Consider the following 19783-nt stretch of genomic DNA (forward strand, 5'->3'; position numbering starts at 1 on the left):
GCAAAGCAAAATGAATATTAAAAGCCTGAATTCTGACTTGCACACAGATAAAGTTCAATATTCAGGTTCTTGTGGGGGCTCCTTTCATTCTGGCTATAAAGGGAAGGCTAGGCCTGTATGTAGGCCCTGTCTACATAACAGCCTATTTTTGATTGGAGTTTCACTTCCATGAAGGACAAACAACTTCCTTATGTGTGACGCTTCCTCCATAACTACTCTTTAGAAAGGATGCAAACGTTTCATACCACAAGTTTGTCTTTTAATATGAGTAAGTGAGCTCAGCAACAGGCATTATCCAGAACTGGATCTGCCAGTGGAGGTAAAGCTGGTGACAAGTTGCATGGGACTTTGAGGTAAGTGCACAAGTTGCAGAATGACTAGGTAGGTGAGACTGTAAAGTTAATCTGAGTCTCTTTTCATTAGCTTTTATTTCAGATCAGGAGGGATGTTTTGAAATGAATCCTCCCACTAGGTTTGGAGATCCTGACCTGGAGTCCTTTTGAATAAAAGCAAACTGGAAGAAGATGTAGTTCAAAGAACTTTCCATACTTGAGCTGCAAATGCTCATCATCAGAGGGAGGTTAGTGGGAGAGGTGTGGAGCACAGCTGTCAGGTCCTCAGCATTGACTTTTGGCTCTGTAGATCTCCCAGATTGGCCCACCCCTGACTCTGTACTCCTGTTGTTTGGACACTAACACCATGTGTCATACTATTGTGAATAATTATTTATCCTAGTGAAGACGTGTACAAGTTTGCAACTATGGATTCCTTTGATATTAATTAAGGTTTTAATAAAGTGCAATACAATCCCCTTAGGTCTGCAAAACCGAGTATAAAGGTGTTTTTTTTTTTTACAGTTTTATGAGAACCACTATGATGATGGATATCCCTACAGCATGTCAACCTTTTGTAGGAAGCATATGGGACGTTCTTGTTTTCTGAGTTGCAGAAGCAGCCTTTTTTCAAGAGATTTTTCCTCTTGTACTTAAATGTTCCTACTTTAAGTGTTTAATTTCTGGTTGAATAATCAGCAGGGTGTGTGTGTGCGTGAGTCCTTTTATTGTTTGTCTTTTTGTACTCTGTTTGCATTACTCTCTCTAATATAAAGTGAAGTAAGTTGTTTAGGCACGTGGGTTTCCTGTCAAATATAAAAGATGAGTAATCATCAGAAAATAACAATAACCACTACAGAATATAAAAAAATGAACAAACAGCAAAGTATGGTTTTTTTTACTCACAGAAACCTTTCAATGTATGAAAGTGATTTCACTGAAAGTCCAGGAGTCCTTCCTCCCTTCAATTTATTCATTTTTCTTTTCTTTATTACAGATACCAATCTAGAGTGACTTAGTTGAAGATACAGTATGGATGTTAGGGATTTAGAAGTTACAAAGGAAAGTGTTAAGAATGTGTTTGGTTTGATGATTTGGTTAGTTTCTCCACTTACTGTCGAAAATGGTAACAGGCAGGATACTCCAGCTGTCAATAACTCTTTCAGCAGCAGAAGTGTTACTGATTACAGTGTAGTTTGCCAATCTTGTAATAACAGTGGAGAAGTGCAATACATGGTCGAGGTCATCTCTAATCCTTGCTGCTGTATTATAAGCTGGTAGGAGCATACAAAGCCACAGAGCGGAAAGCTTGCTCTCTGTAACAAGTTCTGTGACATTAACAAGTCTTCAGAAACATTTTAGACTCAGATCTTCAAATGAGATGCAAATGTTCAGCTGGCAAAAATCAAAGCAGTTCAGCTGATGTCACTGAATTCTAGGAATCTCAGGCAGTAAGATAAGATACTTTTATTAACAATTTGACAGTCTGGTTTGATTTTCCTGACTTCTGTCATCTGAATACAGGGTCCATATCCTTTCTTGAAGGAGCTTTCTTTGTGTATGCTAAAATCTGTTGTCTTCATCAAAAATCACAGTTTCCAAAGTTCAAAAAGTTAAAAACTAAGAAATTGAGTTGCTTGTGTTAATTATGAGTGGATAGATAGGCATTGTTTTTCTAGTACATTCTTACTATATTGTTAAAAATACAGATGCTACTGTAGGGGATGAGTTGTTGGTACTGTATATACTTATGGCTGTATTAGGATTGGATTGGTTCCATATGACGATCAATTGTTTAAGCAGCATGAATTTCAACAGCACTTAAAACTGTACTCATATGATTGACACTAATGATTCTGAAGGAGAAACTGTATTCTGTCAAGTGCGTAATTTGTGTTTTTTTTTTTTTTAAATATTGCTTGAATACGTATTTATTCGGTAGACTATAACAGTGGGGGAGACATTGTGACGATATAGCCAATAAATAAGATGGTTAGCAATTTTTTAAGTGCCTGAAATACATGCCAACAAAATCCAGCATGATGTCTGTGAGGAAAGAGATAATCACATACCTGTAAAATTCTGTAAAGACAGAGCTGTGGTTTTGGCCTAGCTGCCTCTAGATTTTAATAATCAAAATTATTAATAGCTTGAATATTCCAGTAGGATAAGCTTCACTAAAACAGAATTTATTAGTATTATTGCTTATATCTTTTATCATGCATTTATATAAAATATTTATTTCATTTTCTAAACATACAAGTGATTGCTTCTTGAGAAATTGCTGTCCTGATCTGAATTCTTGTGGAACCAATGGGAGTTTAAGCATGGTAACATTTATCAATATGTTTGGTAACAGTTTGGTCTTACATCTGTTACTCCACTTTGAAGCTGAGTTAATCTAAATAATAGATAGTCTTCATTAGTGGGGAATAAGTCACATGGGGAGTCCTGTGGGAAATTAGTATAGTGTCATCTACATTTGCTTCCCATTCCTTCCCTAGAAAACAAGCACCGGGGAGGTGGATTTTCGTAGTGTTGAGTCCACGACCCCCAGCCACAGGACTTGAATGCAATCACCTGGGGCAATTAGCCACCTTCAGCAACCTCCAGATTTTCCTGTTTCCTGAAGGCCCTCCTTGACTATGCTGTGGAACACACTGATTGCTATGGCCTGTCATCCATGCTTAATTTTGCAAGGTGTCTACATAGTAAAGTCTCTGGTATTAGTGATAGCTTTATATCCTGTAGAGCAGAGAGGATTTTGCATTGCTGTTACGTGGTAATGGTAGCAATCTACTCTTAAGTATGAAGTAAAACATAGCTATCTCTGTAAAAGATTGTAAGGTAGTGCACAAATATTGGCTTGACCTGTCTTCTTGGTACAGCCTTCCTGGATTTACAGCATAAGGGTCTCCTCTTTGTGAAGTTATCCTCCAGAAAGTCTCTTAATTCTTTGGACACAAAAGCAGACGTAGAAACAGGGTGGAGGAAGACCTCACCTTTTACCTTGTACTTTCTTGACTTCTCTGCTTTTAAAGGAAGGCTGTAGGATTACTGTTCCACCTCAAACCTGTGCTAACCTTAGTGAGAACTGTGTGCATTGTGCATTTTTGGAGTGTGGAGAACCGCACTTCATCCATGTGTTACAAAGTGCAGACAATCACACGCTAAGGGCACAGCTTTTTTTTTTTTTTTACACAGTTCTTCTCTCCCGTCCCCTGCTGTTAGATGTTCCTGTTATTTACTAAATGAATGAAATAAATGAGAACTTACCCATAGCCCGTACTAGTACTTTGGATTAAGAATTTTATATAACCCTTTCTTAGAGCTAAACTGCAGGCTCTGCTTAACATATGATGCATTAGAAAAACAGATTTTAAAAGATTACAACTTCAAGGATCTGATACTGGTTGAAGTTTTTCAATTTCTAAATAGTAATCTTTTGTTTAATATTCTTAGTGAATTAAATCTCCTTAAGTACAAGAAACCTTTAATCAGTATATGCAATAATAAGTAACACTGCTGTTGAAGTGGTGAATGCTTTGTTCACACATTTTTAAGTCTCGGGGATCTGTGTTGAGAATAACAGAATGTCCTTTGTAGAAGATTATTTAGATCATAGGCTTTATTGACTGGTGAAATAGTGTTTATCTTCATAATAACAAAATGCAGGAGCTTTAAAGCAGAATAAAGAAAACCACTGAAAAGAAGTCTCCTTTCGCTCCAATCTCATTTGTTGAAAGAAAATGCATATTAATTAAAAATTTAGACACTTCATTTCTGTTGCAAGGCTCCTTGCAAAAGACAAATTATTTTATACATCTAGTATGTGGTAGAACTGACAGATGAGATTAATATGCTTCTTAAATTACCATTACCAAGGGTCAATTAATAAGTGAGCTAACCTTGTGAAAGTCATTCTGAAAGACTAGTTACGGATCTGTAATGGTCCCTGTCAAATTACGTAGTACTGAGAAAATGAAAAAGCTGTCAAATAAATACGATACCAACTAATTACATTCTGCATAAGGTAAATGAGCTTTTGTGGTTGTTGGTAGAAGGAACAAGAAATAAGTCTAAGAAATGTTACCGACAATTGTATACAGATTTACTTGAAGGGAACAGGTATGTGCAGAAAGCTGTCTTGGTAAGGGAAACTGAAAGTTCTTAAGTCACAGAATGTGTGATGTGAAATTTGAATGAAAATTAGAGAAATATATCTTAGGCTATTTTTCATCAACTTGGTAAATGGAAAATTCCCGTACTCTTGTCATTCTTTGACTATGATACAGCTTTTATTAGGCCTCTTGATCTCTAGATACTAACATACTAACTTATACAAATAAAGGTTTCATTATGACAAGAAAAAAATAGCCATGTCTACTGTGTGACAAAAACAACAACAACATCAAAAAAAAAAAAGTAACAACAACACTGGTATTAAGTTTCTCTCTGTGGGAGGATTTTAAAAATACTGTTCCTTTCTAGCTGCATACCTGCAGGCTGACCAAGTGTCATACTATTCACTAATCTTACTTCTTGTGATCAGGATACAAAGCTACAGCAACAAGATCACAGAAGCATAGATAGTTTGCATTCTTCAGAAAATACTGAAGTATGACAGAGTTGGTTTATGTTGAATCAACATCAATAATAAAAACAGTAAGAGACTAAAAATAAAAACTATTGAAAAAGTAATTAACTATAAAAGGACTTACAATAATAGCATTATAGTTAAGAACTTGCTGCTTTTACTAATTTTGTCTATTATAATTTTTTATTATTATTATTATTTTAAAGTAGCTAGCAGTTTTAAAACATTTCCAGCAATATAATCACCTATAAAACAAATTTTGGGGGGCAGAAGGAGGTCTTCGCAGCTGCTGGCAACTGGAAATAGGTGTTTGCGTGATATCTTTCAATGTGAGCCTATTTCTAACTTACTGGATTGTCTGTTAATTTATCTAAATGCATCTATTACTAAATATTATGTGGATATTAAGTAATCCAAAAAGGCCCAAATTAGCTATATGGAAGGTCCAACGTATTTGTATAGCAAACACTAGGTTTGCTGTGATGACAGTAGTGGTTGCTCATGCAGCTGTTTTCTAGTAATCTGAGTTTAAGAAACTTAGTATTCATATGAATATTTATAGATGAAAATAATAGTCATGCTATTGGATAGGGTAGTCATACTACCATATGCTTTCATGAAGCTTTGATCTGGAAGTGACTTATTCCAGTCCTTTAAATGTTTATTGGGAAGGTCAAGTCAGAGTGTACCAGCAATGCCATGTGATTGAAGCGATCAGTCAGCACAGCTATTCAAAGCTGTATTCAAAATCTAAGGGCTGAAAGGCATTCAATTACAGTTTTTGATGGATAATTTTAAATGATAAATGTGGTTCCAAAAAGAGAGAAGAGAAAAAGGTTAAAAAAAAAAAAAAAGTTTCCACAAATTTATTCGTTTCTGCTTTCTATGACCTTCTGCTAGTTAAAGCAGAACGTAAAGCAGAAAAATAAACTTAATGTCAGTTTTCTTTCTGTTATTTCATTAATAATAGAATATTTTTCTAACATTGAATATCCTATCTAGATCAAGATAGTTTTGGTGAGCAACTTCATTTTAGTTAAACTCTTGCACAATGTAATTTACCTGCTGTCAAACTCAGTTGAAGTGACACAGTCTGGCACTAGCATATTCCAGAACATGTCAGGGTTTGATGAGGTATGAATAATGTGTTTAGTAGTATGCATTTTTATAAGATTTTCTCCAGCATTCTACTAAACAGACAGTGCATCCTTCTCTCTCTCTCTCTCTCTCTCTCTCTCTCTCTCTCTCTCTTTTTTTTTTCCCTGCAGGAGAATGTTGGTCTTGTGCAAATTTGGTTCCTTGCTAAAGAGGCAATCTACAGACATGCTTATTTATTTGACCTTTTAGAGGGAGAAATGAGGGTCTGATTATTTAACATACATTTCTGTCAGGCATGTTTGCTGTGGTTAAACTTTCCACTTTCTTTGAATTCTTTAGTGTGAAGCTCATTTTTCTCCACATAAAGAGTAATTCTTTTTAAGCAGTGTGCATAGTAAAATTAGGGCAGGTGACCAAATTCAGTCCACTCATCTCTCTCTCAGCCGTGTCCATTTAATGTCACGTAAGGTATTTGTAGAAGAAGATATAGTGCCACCTAATGAACATGATCCTGCAGCCTTGGTTTGGAATTTGAAAGACTGTGAGACACAACCGTACTTGTAAAATATTGAACATACATAAAAATTAACAACCTACTGGAGAGTTTATTATAGAATAGAATAGTTCAGTTGGAAGGGACCTACAAAGACCATTGAGTCCAGCTGTCTGATCATTTCAGCACTAACCAAAATTTAAACCATTTTCTTAAAGGCATTGTCCAAATGCTTCCTGAACACTGACAGGTTTGAGGCATCAGCCACCTTGCTAGGACATTTTCTTTTATTTTCATTGCCTTGTTTGACATAAAGTGGAACAGAGAGCCTCTAAAATAATTATTCTTGGCCTACTTTACATTTGAGAAAATATTTGGAGATCTTACTGCTTTCCTAGGTAGACCTAACAATTTTAAGTTGTTTTTGTAGACTGATTCTGCATTCCCATTGGGTTTCTTCCAAAACATAAACTCATCTCTGTGACATCAATTCTTTCAACATTTTTTTTCATTAGTGTCTTCATTATCTGTGTTTACTGAACACCTTTTTACATGGCAAGAAAAAGTGATGTATTGTTTGTTCCGTGTTTCTTAAGATATCATACTCCTTATAGATATGGTTGCTTTACAGTTTTAGGCACGTTTTTTATCCAGATGCTATAATATTTATTTTGTGTCATAATGACAAACCTTCAGTTCTGCAAGACACTTCAATTGCAAACAGAATAGTTTTACACTCTTTGATAGAGTTCGTATGGCTGATGGATTGCTCAGAAATCAAACTCTTGGTATTGATTGGACTGAGGTTCTGTATGAGTTTTGCATTGAGCTAGCAACTTACTTAATAGTGATGGATTTATAAATAAGTTACTCTAAATAAAAGAAATTATCTTATATTTCAACCAGCAATATATTGACAAAAAGTGACTTTGCCAAGTCAAAAGAGAACACTTCTTGGTGGTGTGGCAAAACTGAATGAAGAAGAACCTTTATGCTGTTTGTAACTACTTGTTTTTCGTTCGTTTTCTACAGTCAAGTCCTATTGTGTGTTGCATGCATTAACTTAAAAACTAGAAGGATATAGTAACAGTAGAATAGAGACAAGATTAGACCTAGTCACAGATGATGTCAGATTATGGGGAAGAATACTAGGTACAATCTTATTTTTCTGCTTATAGTCAGGAACTTGTATGGTAAGAAATTATTTATACTCACTGAGGCTACCAGCCATGATATTAGTAACAATGGTGACGCTTCTAAGCTATAATTAAATAGATACATATAGAATACATGTAGACATGTATAATAAATACATTTAATGAAAATCATTTTGTATTTTTGAAATATCTTTTTTTTTTTCAAGTTCAGATTTTAACATACACAGGCCTGTTATTTTTAGAAAAGGTCTGTACTGTGCTGTACAGTCCCTGAATTGATGCAGCTAGGTTCAAAGGGAGTAAATGGAGTAAAATAGCCACAGGATGAATGCTCATCACTTTGTGAGTGCAATGCCACTTTGGCACTATATAAAGGAAGGTTGAATAAGTCTATGCAAGAACTCATAATGTTACTTTGGAGCATAAACTTCAGCGGGTCTGTACAAGGGCCTCCTGTTCTAGGTCATCTAAGTCTTGCAAAAAATGCTGTACCTCAGTAGATTTAAACAGGTCAGAACAATAGAATATTTGTGCATTCAATTTTCCAGTTTTATTGTGGTAAACTTGTTTCTAGGAAATTACAGTTGCCTTTATTTAATGTTATTAGTACATAATAGGACATTATTTTATTTTTGCTATAAATCTAATTCACTCCTGGTGTTCTGTTAATTGAGCATCTACACTGGTTACTTTTCTTGTTTCAGTTACAGCATTGCAATAGGAGAAGCAAACTTCACTGCAACAGGCTTCTGTATGCTTATTCCTTTTATGATCATTTATTTTGAGGGTACAAGAAAAAAAAGTCTTGCCGATTGTGATAGTTCAAAAAGGCCTTTTGTGTTTGCAATTTTGGTGCAAAAGGCATTTCATGATGTTTTGTGACTGACTATACCTGGGCTTTGTTTTTGTTGCAATAACATTAACTTTCCAATTCTCCTTTTGTCAATATGTAAGTGTTCTTGTACTATGCATATGTCTTTTTCAGTTGCATCAAGCAGTGTGAAAAATGCAATCTGCAACATAATCATTTTCCTTGAAAAAACAAATGCTTTAGTGTTTTATTCTTATACTTAAAAAAAAAAAAAAAAAAAAGTATGTTATGAGTGTTGGAATTTGGGAAATCTCAACATGGTGTTGTCATAATTTGTAGTTTAGGAAAAGCATAAGGGAGAGAAAATGGGAGGTCTAGTTTAAATCCAAAAACTGAATAGGCATAGAAGTATAGCACAGAAAAAGTACTGAAAAGTAGTGAAGGGTAATAGGTTGGAGGTCTGTAGATTTATTTTGCAATTTATCTTTATGAAGATGTAGTACTAACACAGGATCTGCTGTTCAACATGTTTTACCTGATGTTATAAGATATCAAGTGAAAGTTCAGAATTAAGGGACGGTGCTGATAGAGCAGATAGTTTACCAAAAGGATGCCTTTATTAACGTACCCAATGTTCAGAGTTGGGTTGGGTATCTCAGCTGACTGAGATATCCAAAACCAAACACACACACACAAAAAAAAAAAAAAAAGTCCAGGAAGATGCACTGGTATTAGTAATTATACTTTAAGATTAATATTTTTACCAGATGATGCTGTCATCAGAGTTGAAGACCAGTGAAGCATTGCAAGAGTTCCTGGGCTAAATGTAAGCAATAAAAATAGATGAAATAGATGTACATGAAATAAATTCTGTCTTTTGATGTGTCACTGTATAACAGACCCTTGTTGATCATTTGGGAACTACATTAGAACTGTTTGACTGCTCAAAGAGACCATTACTGTGTTAATTTAGCTAATCTGAGGCTCATTGACTAAATCTTTCTTATCGGCAATTAATGTAGAAAGATGGTCCAACATGTTAAGTTACAAAGATTAGGTTTAGAGATAAAAAACAGGTTATTAGAAACAACATTTTATTTCAGATCAGGCTGCCTTTGGCATATCTTTTATTACGTATGTATCTGCCAACATCTCCACTAAAATAACATGTGGAAACCATTCAGGTATTTCCTTTCTTCTTTATATGAAATACATACCTTGCCATTTTTGGCAAAGTAGAAGAAACAGCTATGCTGTTTTACTTGAAACAGAGAAGCTGCTAAATATTTGTCATCTGGGATGCGCTAATCCATTTAGATATTACCAGGAAGATCAACTGTCTGAATTACAAAAGTATCTGCCATAGACATCCTCTCGGAAAAAACAACCTGGCATTATGTGAAATTCAATAAAGCTGACTGTAGACAAAATCAGCAAAAACTCATTTAGTTCAGAATAACAGGAAAAGATAAACAGTGCTTTGTTAACTTCAGTGCTCGTATATCATTGTAGCTGCTAAGGCCAGGCAAAGAATACAGGAGGGAAATGAAAGGAGAATGCTCACTGTGAATACTCCTGTGATATATTTAACCAATCAGATGTCAAAATTCAGCATTCCTAATGTAACAGAGTATACAACCTCTTATGATGATTTTGAGGAATTTCAATATATTTACTTTTACATGATTTATGTAACCAAACATAGAGTAGATAGCATATCATGTAGATGGCATTTCCAACACCCAAAACTTTTATCATCAGCATTGAAATATATTATCTTCAGCTTAGCAGAAAGAGTCAGCAAAGCATACAATGTTTACCAGGAAAGAATGTGGTGAGGGAGGAGATCTGTGCTCTGTGGAAGCTTGTTCAGCTCTGTGGTCAAACAGGCAGGCTCTGGTTGCTAGTGCAGGTGCATTGAGTAGATGAGAGGCTGCCAGAGACTGACAGACAAGTTGAATGAGATTTAGCAGTGGATTAAAAAAAAATAAAAAATAAAAACAATACTGAAACTGACTGTATATGTGCAGACACAGGGTGCTTAAGAGTTCCTTATGATGGCAGTCAGGGTGCTGCAAAAGGGACTGGCAGATGTTTTGCATCATAACACAACATTTCACAGCAACGACTCTCTGTGAAGGTTTTGTTTTGTTTTTTTGATATGCAGTTTGAAAGGGTTTCATAACATATGACTCTTATGCTTTGCAGTACAGTCATCTAAATCTTATAGATACAAAGAAATTTCATCCTAGAAAAAGAAATTTCATATAGATACAAAGAAATTTCATCCTCTAGATCTGATTTCTACAGACTAACCTTTAAGAAGGTGAAATTTAAAAAGACAACACAATTCCATCTTGCAAAGGTGTGGCAAATACTGTATAAGATATGCTGATACTGTTTTAAATTTTGAAGAGAGGAGCAATTTTATTTGCAGAATAAGCAAATTTCTCAGAAGAAAAAAAAAAAAGTTCACTGGGAAAATCTTGCTTCTAACTTACCAAGTTTTTTCTCTTTGGTGACACTTAGAGGCCAAGCACACTTACTCCCTTCTTAGTTAGGGCTTTTAAGGACTCCTGGCTGCAGTTTATCACTTGAAAACTGACAGTGTGAAGAAGAAGAGACATCATCCCACGAACACTGACAGAGCCAGGAAGCTGGGCAGCAAGGCAGCAGCGTGCTGGGTGCCCTCCAGTGCAGCTCCTACAGGGGCTCTTGTAAGCCTGTTTTGTTGCTTAGAGATAGAGAAACCTAGTTTCACATACATTAGGTGGGTAGAAGTTGAGTGATCCTTGACTTCTAAAACCTTTTCCTACCCATTTGTAGGAACAGATATTTTAAGCAATAATAACAAAGTAAAATATGTGTGTGATATATACCTGACATTTACACTGGCCTTTATTTCTTATGACTAAATAAGTCAGTTTTCTTGTCACCCCAGTTTTTTAGATCTTGGCTTTTTGTTGTTGGTCTGATTAGTTATGGACTTTCTCTGACCCTGTTGCTTCTTGAATCCTTCTGAGAGATGAAATTCATTACACTCTTGCCACTTCTTACATACTGTTTAGAGTGATTTTCAAGCAGTAAGAACAGTGAACAGTGCTTGAATACTGCTAGAAGCTATTTGAAAGTGCAAAGCCATTTTTCATCTTTCCTTACATTTTTTTTTTTTTGGTGGTACAGCACAGAGCCTAAAAATTCTGGCAGAGTTTGTTTTAATCGTTTATTTCGGTCCTATTTCCTCTCTTTTTTGATTTTCTTTAATGTTGTGTTGTCTTTTTTTTTTTTTTTTGTGGTGATTAGACTTGATTGCTTTGGTGAATGCTGATATCCCCCTTCCCTCCCTCCCCCTCCCCCCCCATTTTCAAGGGGCTCAACATGCGTTCTCTTGTGATATGGGAAGATTTTAATTAGTTTTTATGTGATCATCCATAATACTTTTGCTCTGTGTGAAGTGCACATGCCTGTTTGAAGAGCTGTATTGCTCCACAGATTCGAGGCACATCCTTCTCATTTGCTCACTGAGGTTATTTTTGGAGTAGAGGTTCTAATTTCATAACTCCCAGACAATATTTAACAGGAAGTATGTTTCAGAAGTAATTTTAATTCTATTTTTGTAGGTGTATGAGAGTCCCTTAAAAATGTGCAGCAGCTTTCTCTTGTGAGGACACAAAAGTATTTTCCGTTGTTGTTTTGTGTCTATACAGCTGTAGAAAAGTGCTTAACTGGGGAAAAATGAGACACTGAGAGGACAATCAGGTTTTCAAAGCTCTTTCAAAGGTGTTTTGATTTTAATAGGATATATTACCCAGTCTTGTAATGCACTTTGAAAATCACACTGTGCACATGTTGGTAGCTTAATAACCTTTGTAAATCTAATTTTACATCACTTGCTCAGCAAGAGATAGAATTTCGCTATCAGTCTTGTATTTGGAGATCAAAAAAACTGGATGCAAGCTTGATTTAAATTTTGCCTGGTGTATGGTTTTCATGAAATCATTTCATCTGTTTCCTCTTCCATCTTTTGCCTATCTTATACATATAATTGATTTTCTTTTGAAATGCTCTGTTATATTGCGTCAGTTGGTCCCATCAGTTATATCGTAACTAATCAGGATAGTTATGACCAATTTAAGCACCTAATACCTCATTTACATTCACTTGTAAAATGGTGACAGTGATTTTGAGGTCAGGGTTTCCACAACAAAGGAGAGAGTTTTGTGATAGTATCAGTACCTTCCTTTCTCTGCTTCCAATTCCTTTGTTCACTGTGACTTTTGCATAGCTAACCAGTAAAACCCAGTTTTCCCCTATGCAACTCGACTGTTGGGATTGTAGTGTCCCTAGACAGTGACATTCATCAAAGTGATTGGATTTTATGAGGGGTGAATCTAGGGTGTAAGATGGACTAAAGCTTTGAAAATTGCTGGTTACTAGTGTTTGATCTTGTACATAAAACTAAATATTCCATGAACATAAGAAAGAATCTGGTATGTGTACATAATTGCTTCTTACAAATATTTAAATCTTAAAAATATGAAATCTTAAAATGTAAGTTACAAGAACTCACAAGAGTACATTCTGTCTGCTCCAAACTGATAGAAATAATTGAAAATAGCATCTACTTCTTGATGACCAGCTTTGCATTTAGTGCTTAAAATTGATCCTCAGGAATAGGTGGTAAAATATCAGATTTTTATCCATTTCATTTTCTTTTTCTTCATTAACATGCAAGAAAATTTCTACAACATTATTATTTTTTTTAATGAGCTGCAAGTTTTATAAAATTTGAAATTGGATTTACTGTTGCCCTGTAGAAAAGACAGAGTTCATTTTGATATAAGCTTTCTCTAGTATTAAGTATCTACTAATAGATACTTTAGATACTTCATAGATTAAGTATCTATTTTCTATAAATACTTAACGTATTCTTTTCTCTAAGGTTTATGCTATCGTCATCTATCTATCTATCTATCTATATTTTCTTTCTGTTTTCCTGTTTTGTGATCTTGTTCACAGGAAAGGGACCTTTTCATGCTGACAGCAGAGAAAAAATTTCAGGACTTAAGTTCTACAAGAAAATAACACCTTTCTAGCAATATTGTGATTCAGAGAGACACAGCTGTGGGAAAAAAAAATACATTTACTGTGACACTAATAGCATAACAGTATACACATTCAATTAGATAGTGAATTCATAATTGCTTAGTTTAGTGCTATGAAAGAATTTACTATATTAAAATCTAAAATGTATATATAGCATTTTAGCGTCATTTTGCAGCAATGAGCATTTTTCACTGATGGCATCTTCTAGGCATATTCTGTAAAGTGAACTGCAAATCAGTGTGTTGGTGCTAGAAGACAGGCAGTGGTACTGCCAGTATGGAATAAAGAACCTGGAAAACTCCAAGTACTGTTATCACTAGTGTAATCATTTAAGATTTGTTTTCAAACTGACACTGAGGAAGATTTTTCTGCCAAGTTGTAGTGGCTTTTTGGGATGGCCAATGCCAGCTGTTTCAGAGAGATGGAGGATTTCTGTTGCTATCTCAAGGCAAAGGGAGGTTCACATACAATGTGCTTTTAGAGGTCAGCCTTTACTGAACAGAAAGTGGAGAAAGCAATGTCATTTTGCTTCCTACTCCTAGGGAAGAATAGACAGTAAGATATTCACACTACAAATATATGCTATGAGTAAATGTGGAAAATAGACAATAAGTTATTTAATTAATGAGTCTTTTTTGGCTTGGGCTGGTTTTGCTTAAAGAAAAACATTTGAAATGACATGGAAATCTCATTGTTACTTACAGCCACATATAGGTAAACCCTCTATGGACAAGTTCAAGTGCAACTCAGATTTGAAAAGTTAAAGGTTGTTACTAGTAACAGCTCTATGAACTTTGAAAATGCAGTTTGTTGTATTTTCTCACCTGTGTTCATTCTTTCTCTCACTTTCCTCCCTCTTTTTTTTTTTTTTTTTTTTTTGGTAACTTTGCTCGTGAAGCTTCTCTGGACACACTTGCCCTTCCTGCAAAAAAAAAAAATGTTTTGCTATCAAATGACATCAAACTTCCAACATATATCACAGCACAATTTCATGAAACATCCTTGCTTTACTTTTTCCTTTTGTTGATGTATGATCTTGTTATGAAGGATTAGACCAGTCATTCCAGTTTGTTTTGCTCTTACTTCCCCAGTGAAGAGCTCTATACAGGTGTGAGTAAATAAACTTACCCACCCTTTCTTACAAGTCTAGTAAAGTAAGTAAATACATATACATACTGTTTCTGTGGTTTTGTTCTGTTTTTCTTAATGAGGTTCAAGTCCCAGGAAATTTAAAAAAGTAAAATCTCGGAAAGAATAAAGCTAAATATTTATTCCCTGTTTCTTTGTTTGGAATTACTTGCTATTTTACAGTTCACAAACCAGAATAGTATGACTGCAATTGTGCTCCTTATGTGAATGATGATTAAAAATATTAAGAGCACTACATTTAAAACAAGTGGGAGAAGCAAGTCTCTGGCTGTTTATAATATTAAATTCCTCTTCCTTTTCACAAAGCTTCTATTAATATGTCTCCAAAGCCTTGCATCTAATGTGATCAAAGAAGATGAAGTGACACTTGCCTAATGAAGAATTCATCCTTTGTCATTCATTTGGGAGACAGAATTTGAGTTTTATTGGAATTTTTGTTTAATTAATGCACACAGTTAAGAGGTAGTTATGCTAAGAAAATAGAAAGTATGAAATAACTGTTGGGTAATTTCAGGAGTGTAAGATAAGTCAATGCAAGCTTTATTTTAGCAAGGTCATTGTTAAGGTTGATCAATCACCTAATTTGGGGAATGCTGAACTGAACCCGCTGTTACAGTTTGACATGTCATTGCAAAGTTTATGGTGTGATATAAAGAAATACTAATTAAAGACCTTTTGAGGAATCTACTACTCATATGAACCCACTTATTTTCAAAATTCGCTTTCCTTCTTCATTTGGACTTTAATGGTTCAGACATGCTGCATAGTAGAATTGGATAATGATGCTACCATAAAATCATCAACTTTTTAAAGTACAGTTTTGGAGAATGCATTAAAGTGAAAACCTTTCAAATCATGTACTATATACTAAAACCCCTACAGTTGTTCTGAAAGAAAAAAAAATTATTATTATTATTTTGGATATTGACTTTGATCTATATTCTTCTTTTGTTAACTGAAGTTAAAAAAAAAAAACAATAGAATGAAATTATATAAATTTGGAATCTTTTCCCACTGTAAATTCAGGCACTTGCTTTCTTCAATTTGTAGACTGTATGAGGTTACAGCCTATGCATTGCCCAACTTATTGTTTGCATAGAAAAAAAAAAGCATTCACAGAAGACTCAGTTGCTGTTTTAATTAGTTTTCTTAGTAAAAATCTACATTCATGGAATTCTTTAAAGGCTTTATAGAGAGTAATGTTGATAAATGTGGAAGTTTTGCAATGAGATCTGTATTTTCTGTGAGAGGAACTTAAGCACTTTGTGTAATAGGGCAGGTGTGCTAGGGCTGGCTAATTCACACCTAGGATCTAACTCTGAATGTGAGACCAAAGTCTTCCATTACAGATAACTGCTATCTTTTTGCCATCATCCATACAACCTTGGTGAGGTAATTAATACTGTTATCAAGTAGCTTGAGATAAAATTATCCATATCTATTAGAAACACTGTATTTTGGGTTTTATATCTTTGTCTCTCTTTGTGCCATATAATAATCAGCTAATTTTTTATTCATATTCTTAATAGCAGGAAAACTTAATTGTAACGTGTCTAAATTATTGTCTTCTCTGAGTTGTTCTAGGTAATTGCAACAAATTTTGAATGTAACTTTTCAGTGTGAAGAGAATATCTTTGCTACCTTTTATGACCCAGAGAAAGCCAACTCTGTTTTCTTTCCTGAAAATTGCCTGTATGAAAGGTCCCTAAATCCATGAGGCTTTCTCTGTTGTCAATCCACATTTAGGAACTGATGATAAACTAACCTAATAGCTATTCTCAATGTTAATTCTAACTAAGGTAGAAATAAATAAAGCCAGCAGTGGTCTATATATATATATATGTCTCATAATAATTGAGACTGGAGCAGGCAGTGGTATAGCAGTATTTGTAATGACACAGTACTTCTGTGAGATTTTTTGGCACAGGATGAGGCACCATTCCTCTGTCTGCCTCTCAATTTTCTGGCCTGCTTTTCCTGCTGTGGTGGCTGCCGCTCGTTGGCGGCCAGAGGCCCACCCAGCTGTGTTCCCCGTTCCCCTCCTCAGTGCAATGAGGGAGGGAGGCAAGATGAAAAATTGGTTGGCTGAGAGAAAACCAAAGCACCTGGGCAGTGTTTTTTGTTCTTTCATAAATACCCTCTCCCTGGGGTGTCACCTCTGTTGCCAAGGGGCTCAGCTGTGCCCTGAGGTGGGGCCACCATGGAAGCATCTGGAACCGTACGGAACCAGTGTGAGGCAGCCCCGGCTTCTCCTCATAGAGACACCTGGCCATTTGGGTGCTCCTTGCCCTGGGGACTATGCCATTCTGGAAAGCTGCTGTTTTCGCACACTCAAACAACTGAATTTATTTTTTTGTTGGGTGAAGCTAGATGCAAGGACCACACAGCAAAACCATCTGTTGAGCCAACTGGAAGAAATCTGTAAGAAACATTCTTATCAGCAACAAATTGGAAATTAAAATTAGAAAGCAGTTAATGACTAAAGAACCTGTATTAGACTTTGAAGATAATTGAGCTCTAAAAGTTATTCCAGGTTTACTTTATGAAAAGCTTTAAATTTATGATATAATTTGGTGTGGGCCATTGGCTGCAAAGTAAAAACAGACATTTGTATGCAGAGAAGGAATGTGGCTATCCAGAATCATTTCACCAAAAGCAATAAATGAACGGAAACAACTGTCCTGTGAAGAGAAACCTTTGAAACTGCTTGAAGTAATGGTAAGATTGAGACTGGTTATCTTTTCCTGTAAATGTTATTGCTGACTACCATAGTGGAAAGAAATCAAGTCTATATAAATTACAAGAGAATGCTTAAAAGAGGTTTGAACAACTTAGAAAAGCTTACTAAACTTCTCATTACATCCTTATATTTGAGGTGATGAGAACTCTCCTCCTATCTGCAGTGAGGAGCTAAGTTGTACGGAAAGTCCCTTTTGAGAAGGGGGAGTACCAAAGAAGAGTTTTTGTGGACAAACAGGCTAAAATCTGTTCCTGCCTGCAGTTTTCAGTGTTACATTGCTCCTCCTTGTTTTATTGAAGTGTTTAATTTTATCAGTGTTTCTCAGTTATCTTAACAGCAATGGTCAAGGTCTGCTTTGTATCCTATCATGGCAATTTGTGTTGTGAAGCGTGAGGTTCTCATGAACCCTTGACTATCCTTTGTAGTTTGTGTGTATTCTTTTGTCAGAAATGAGATTGGGATTTAGCCTTCAGAGATCCTGAAAATATGGTTGGTTAGATTATGATGAATGTAACTTTATCATTATGAATGTAATTTCACAACTTTTAAGTTGGAACATGAGAAGCATAGTCAGCCTTATCAGGTTTTCACATAACAGGTAGCTACAGAGCTCTGCAGACTTATTTTTTTTGTCAGTTTGCCCAAATCTATCTATGCTTACCATTTTGCTTTCAAGTTATGTTGTTGTAATCAGGTAGGAACTCAGATACATTCTGAATGTTAAATTACAGTCTGTTGCTATCAAAAGAAAGAGTGCAGTATCTGTCATACATCAGTCAAGTTTTATATTAAAACTAGATAGGCTTTTCTTCTTTATTGAAATACTGAAATCTCACTCTTTTGATAGTTAGACACAATCTAATTTTCCACTGGTTTTCTTTACAGCCTGTTTAAGGTAATGTTTTCTGTGCCAGTATTGTCTTTTTCTTAAATACTACTTTCTCCTGCATGTGTTTTTTGTTTTCTTAAGGTAAAGTATATTTTCCTTGGTGCTTTTTTGTTTGCTTGTTTTGTTTTAGGGGTGTGGTTTGTGTAAAACAAGATCTAGGCAAGTGTTTTTTGTGTAGCAGCCAGGTAAAGACAGATGGTCGTGATTAGGTGCTGCAGGCTTTTAATGTTTTCTACAGAATGCTTAGGACCTACAAGTTACTGTGCAGAGACTAATAAAAATGAAGCTGAGATCATGTGATACTTCCTGTGGACATGTTACTGGAATATTTTGGGCCAGTAGGATTTTGGCAGTGGACTTTGTAATGATACAATAAATCTATTGCAGTGAGTAATAAGAATCTCCTGTTCTCTTCCTTAACCTGTGGAAGTCTGTGGGAAACAGACAAATGTTAGATCAAGCTTTGCTTTAGATCACTTTCAATTTCTATGAAAGCAGCTGAAGTAGTTATTTTAAACCTAGGAAAGCCTTTGTTCTGTCCAGTGAGCAGTATATCTACTTAATATTTAGAGAGAGATTAAGAGCAAGTTATCTTAAATTTGAAAGTGAATTTGCTGGAACTTCACAGAAATATTTCTATTCTTTCATTCCCCAAAGCAATTAACATAGTTTTGATGAGTCAACGTTTACTTAGATAAATCTTTTTGTCAGCAGTTTCTAACTGTATCTAAAGTTTTATCTAGCTTTAATGTAGCTCAGAAATAACACTGCCTTTTCCTTCCTACTTCTCCTCACATCATACATAATCCTAGAATTATTACATTGGCTTCATAGTCCAATGTTATGCAAGGCCTCAAAGGTGAAGGGGCATGTTCCCCCATAACGTTTCAGCTGTGCTGATGCCATGAGTCAGTTGTCTTCATGTCAGAGCATTTATTGGATGTTAGACCAACAAATCTAGCAAAAAAAAAAAATAAATCATTTTTATCTAGTAAAAAAATAACATTGGGAAAAACTTGCAAGAACAGTTGCCTGAGAAATGAGGATGAGCAAAGTAAGTAGATGCTAAAATGGACTGTGACACTATTTACAAATGGTGTGATGAGACATCTTGCTTACAACATGAATGCTTCTACTTACACCCTGCAAGTTTAACTATGAAAGTGGGATTTACTTATAAGCATAACAAAAGACACAGATGTGATGATAAACGTCCATTGTTACAAGAAATTAGAATTCGGACCTAATTCTTTCCCAGTAGGACTTATCACCAACTTAGAAATAACTTACAGGTATAAGACATGGCAATGAAGAATAAAATAACAGAATAAACAAAGTGCTCGGATACTTCAGCCCCTGCTGCTACCACTTTCTCAGGGAAAAAACAGACGAAGATGATGTTAACATCTGT

General features: G+C 35.2%; 1 protein-coding gene across 8 annotated transcripts in view; it reads left to right on the top strand.

The window, feature by feature from the left end:
- CDH13 (cadherin 13) overlaps positions 1-19783 on the top strand; it is a 493014-nt gene that overhangs the window by 270687 nt on the left and 202544 nt on the right. The window contains exons 1-2 of one of the 8 annotated variants that reach the window (XM_083851525.1): positions 16913-17164; positions 17362-17461. The exons of the other annotated variants lie outside the window; for them this stretch is intronic. Coding sequence (XP_083707651.1) covers positions 16944-17164; positions 17362-17461 — 321 coding nt within the window. The 5' untranslated portion in view covers positions 16913-16943. Of the gene's footprint in view, positions 1-16912; positions 17165-17361; positions 17462-19783 lie in introns of those variants that run through there. 8 annotated transcript variants of the gene reach the window in all.

The sequence above is a fragment of the Anser anser genome (assembly GCF_964211835.1).
Source record: "Anser anser genome assembly, chromosome: 11".
NCBI classification, from domain to species: domain Eukaryota; kingdom Metazoa; phylum Chordata; class Aves; order Anseriformes; family Anatidae; genus Anser; species Anser anser.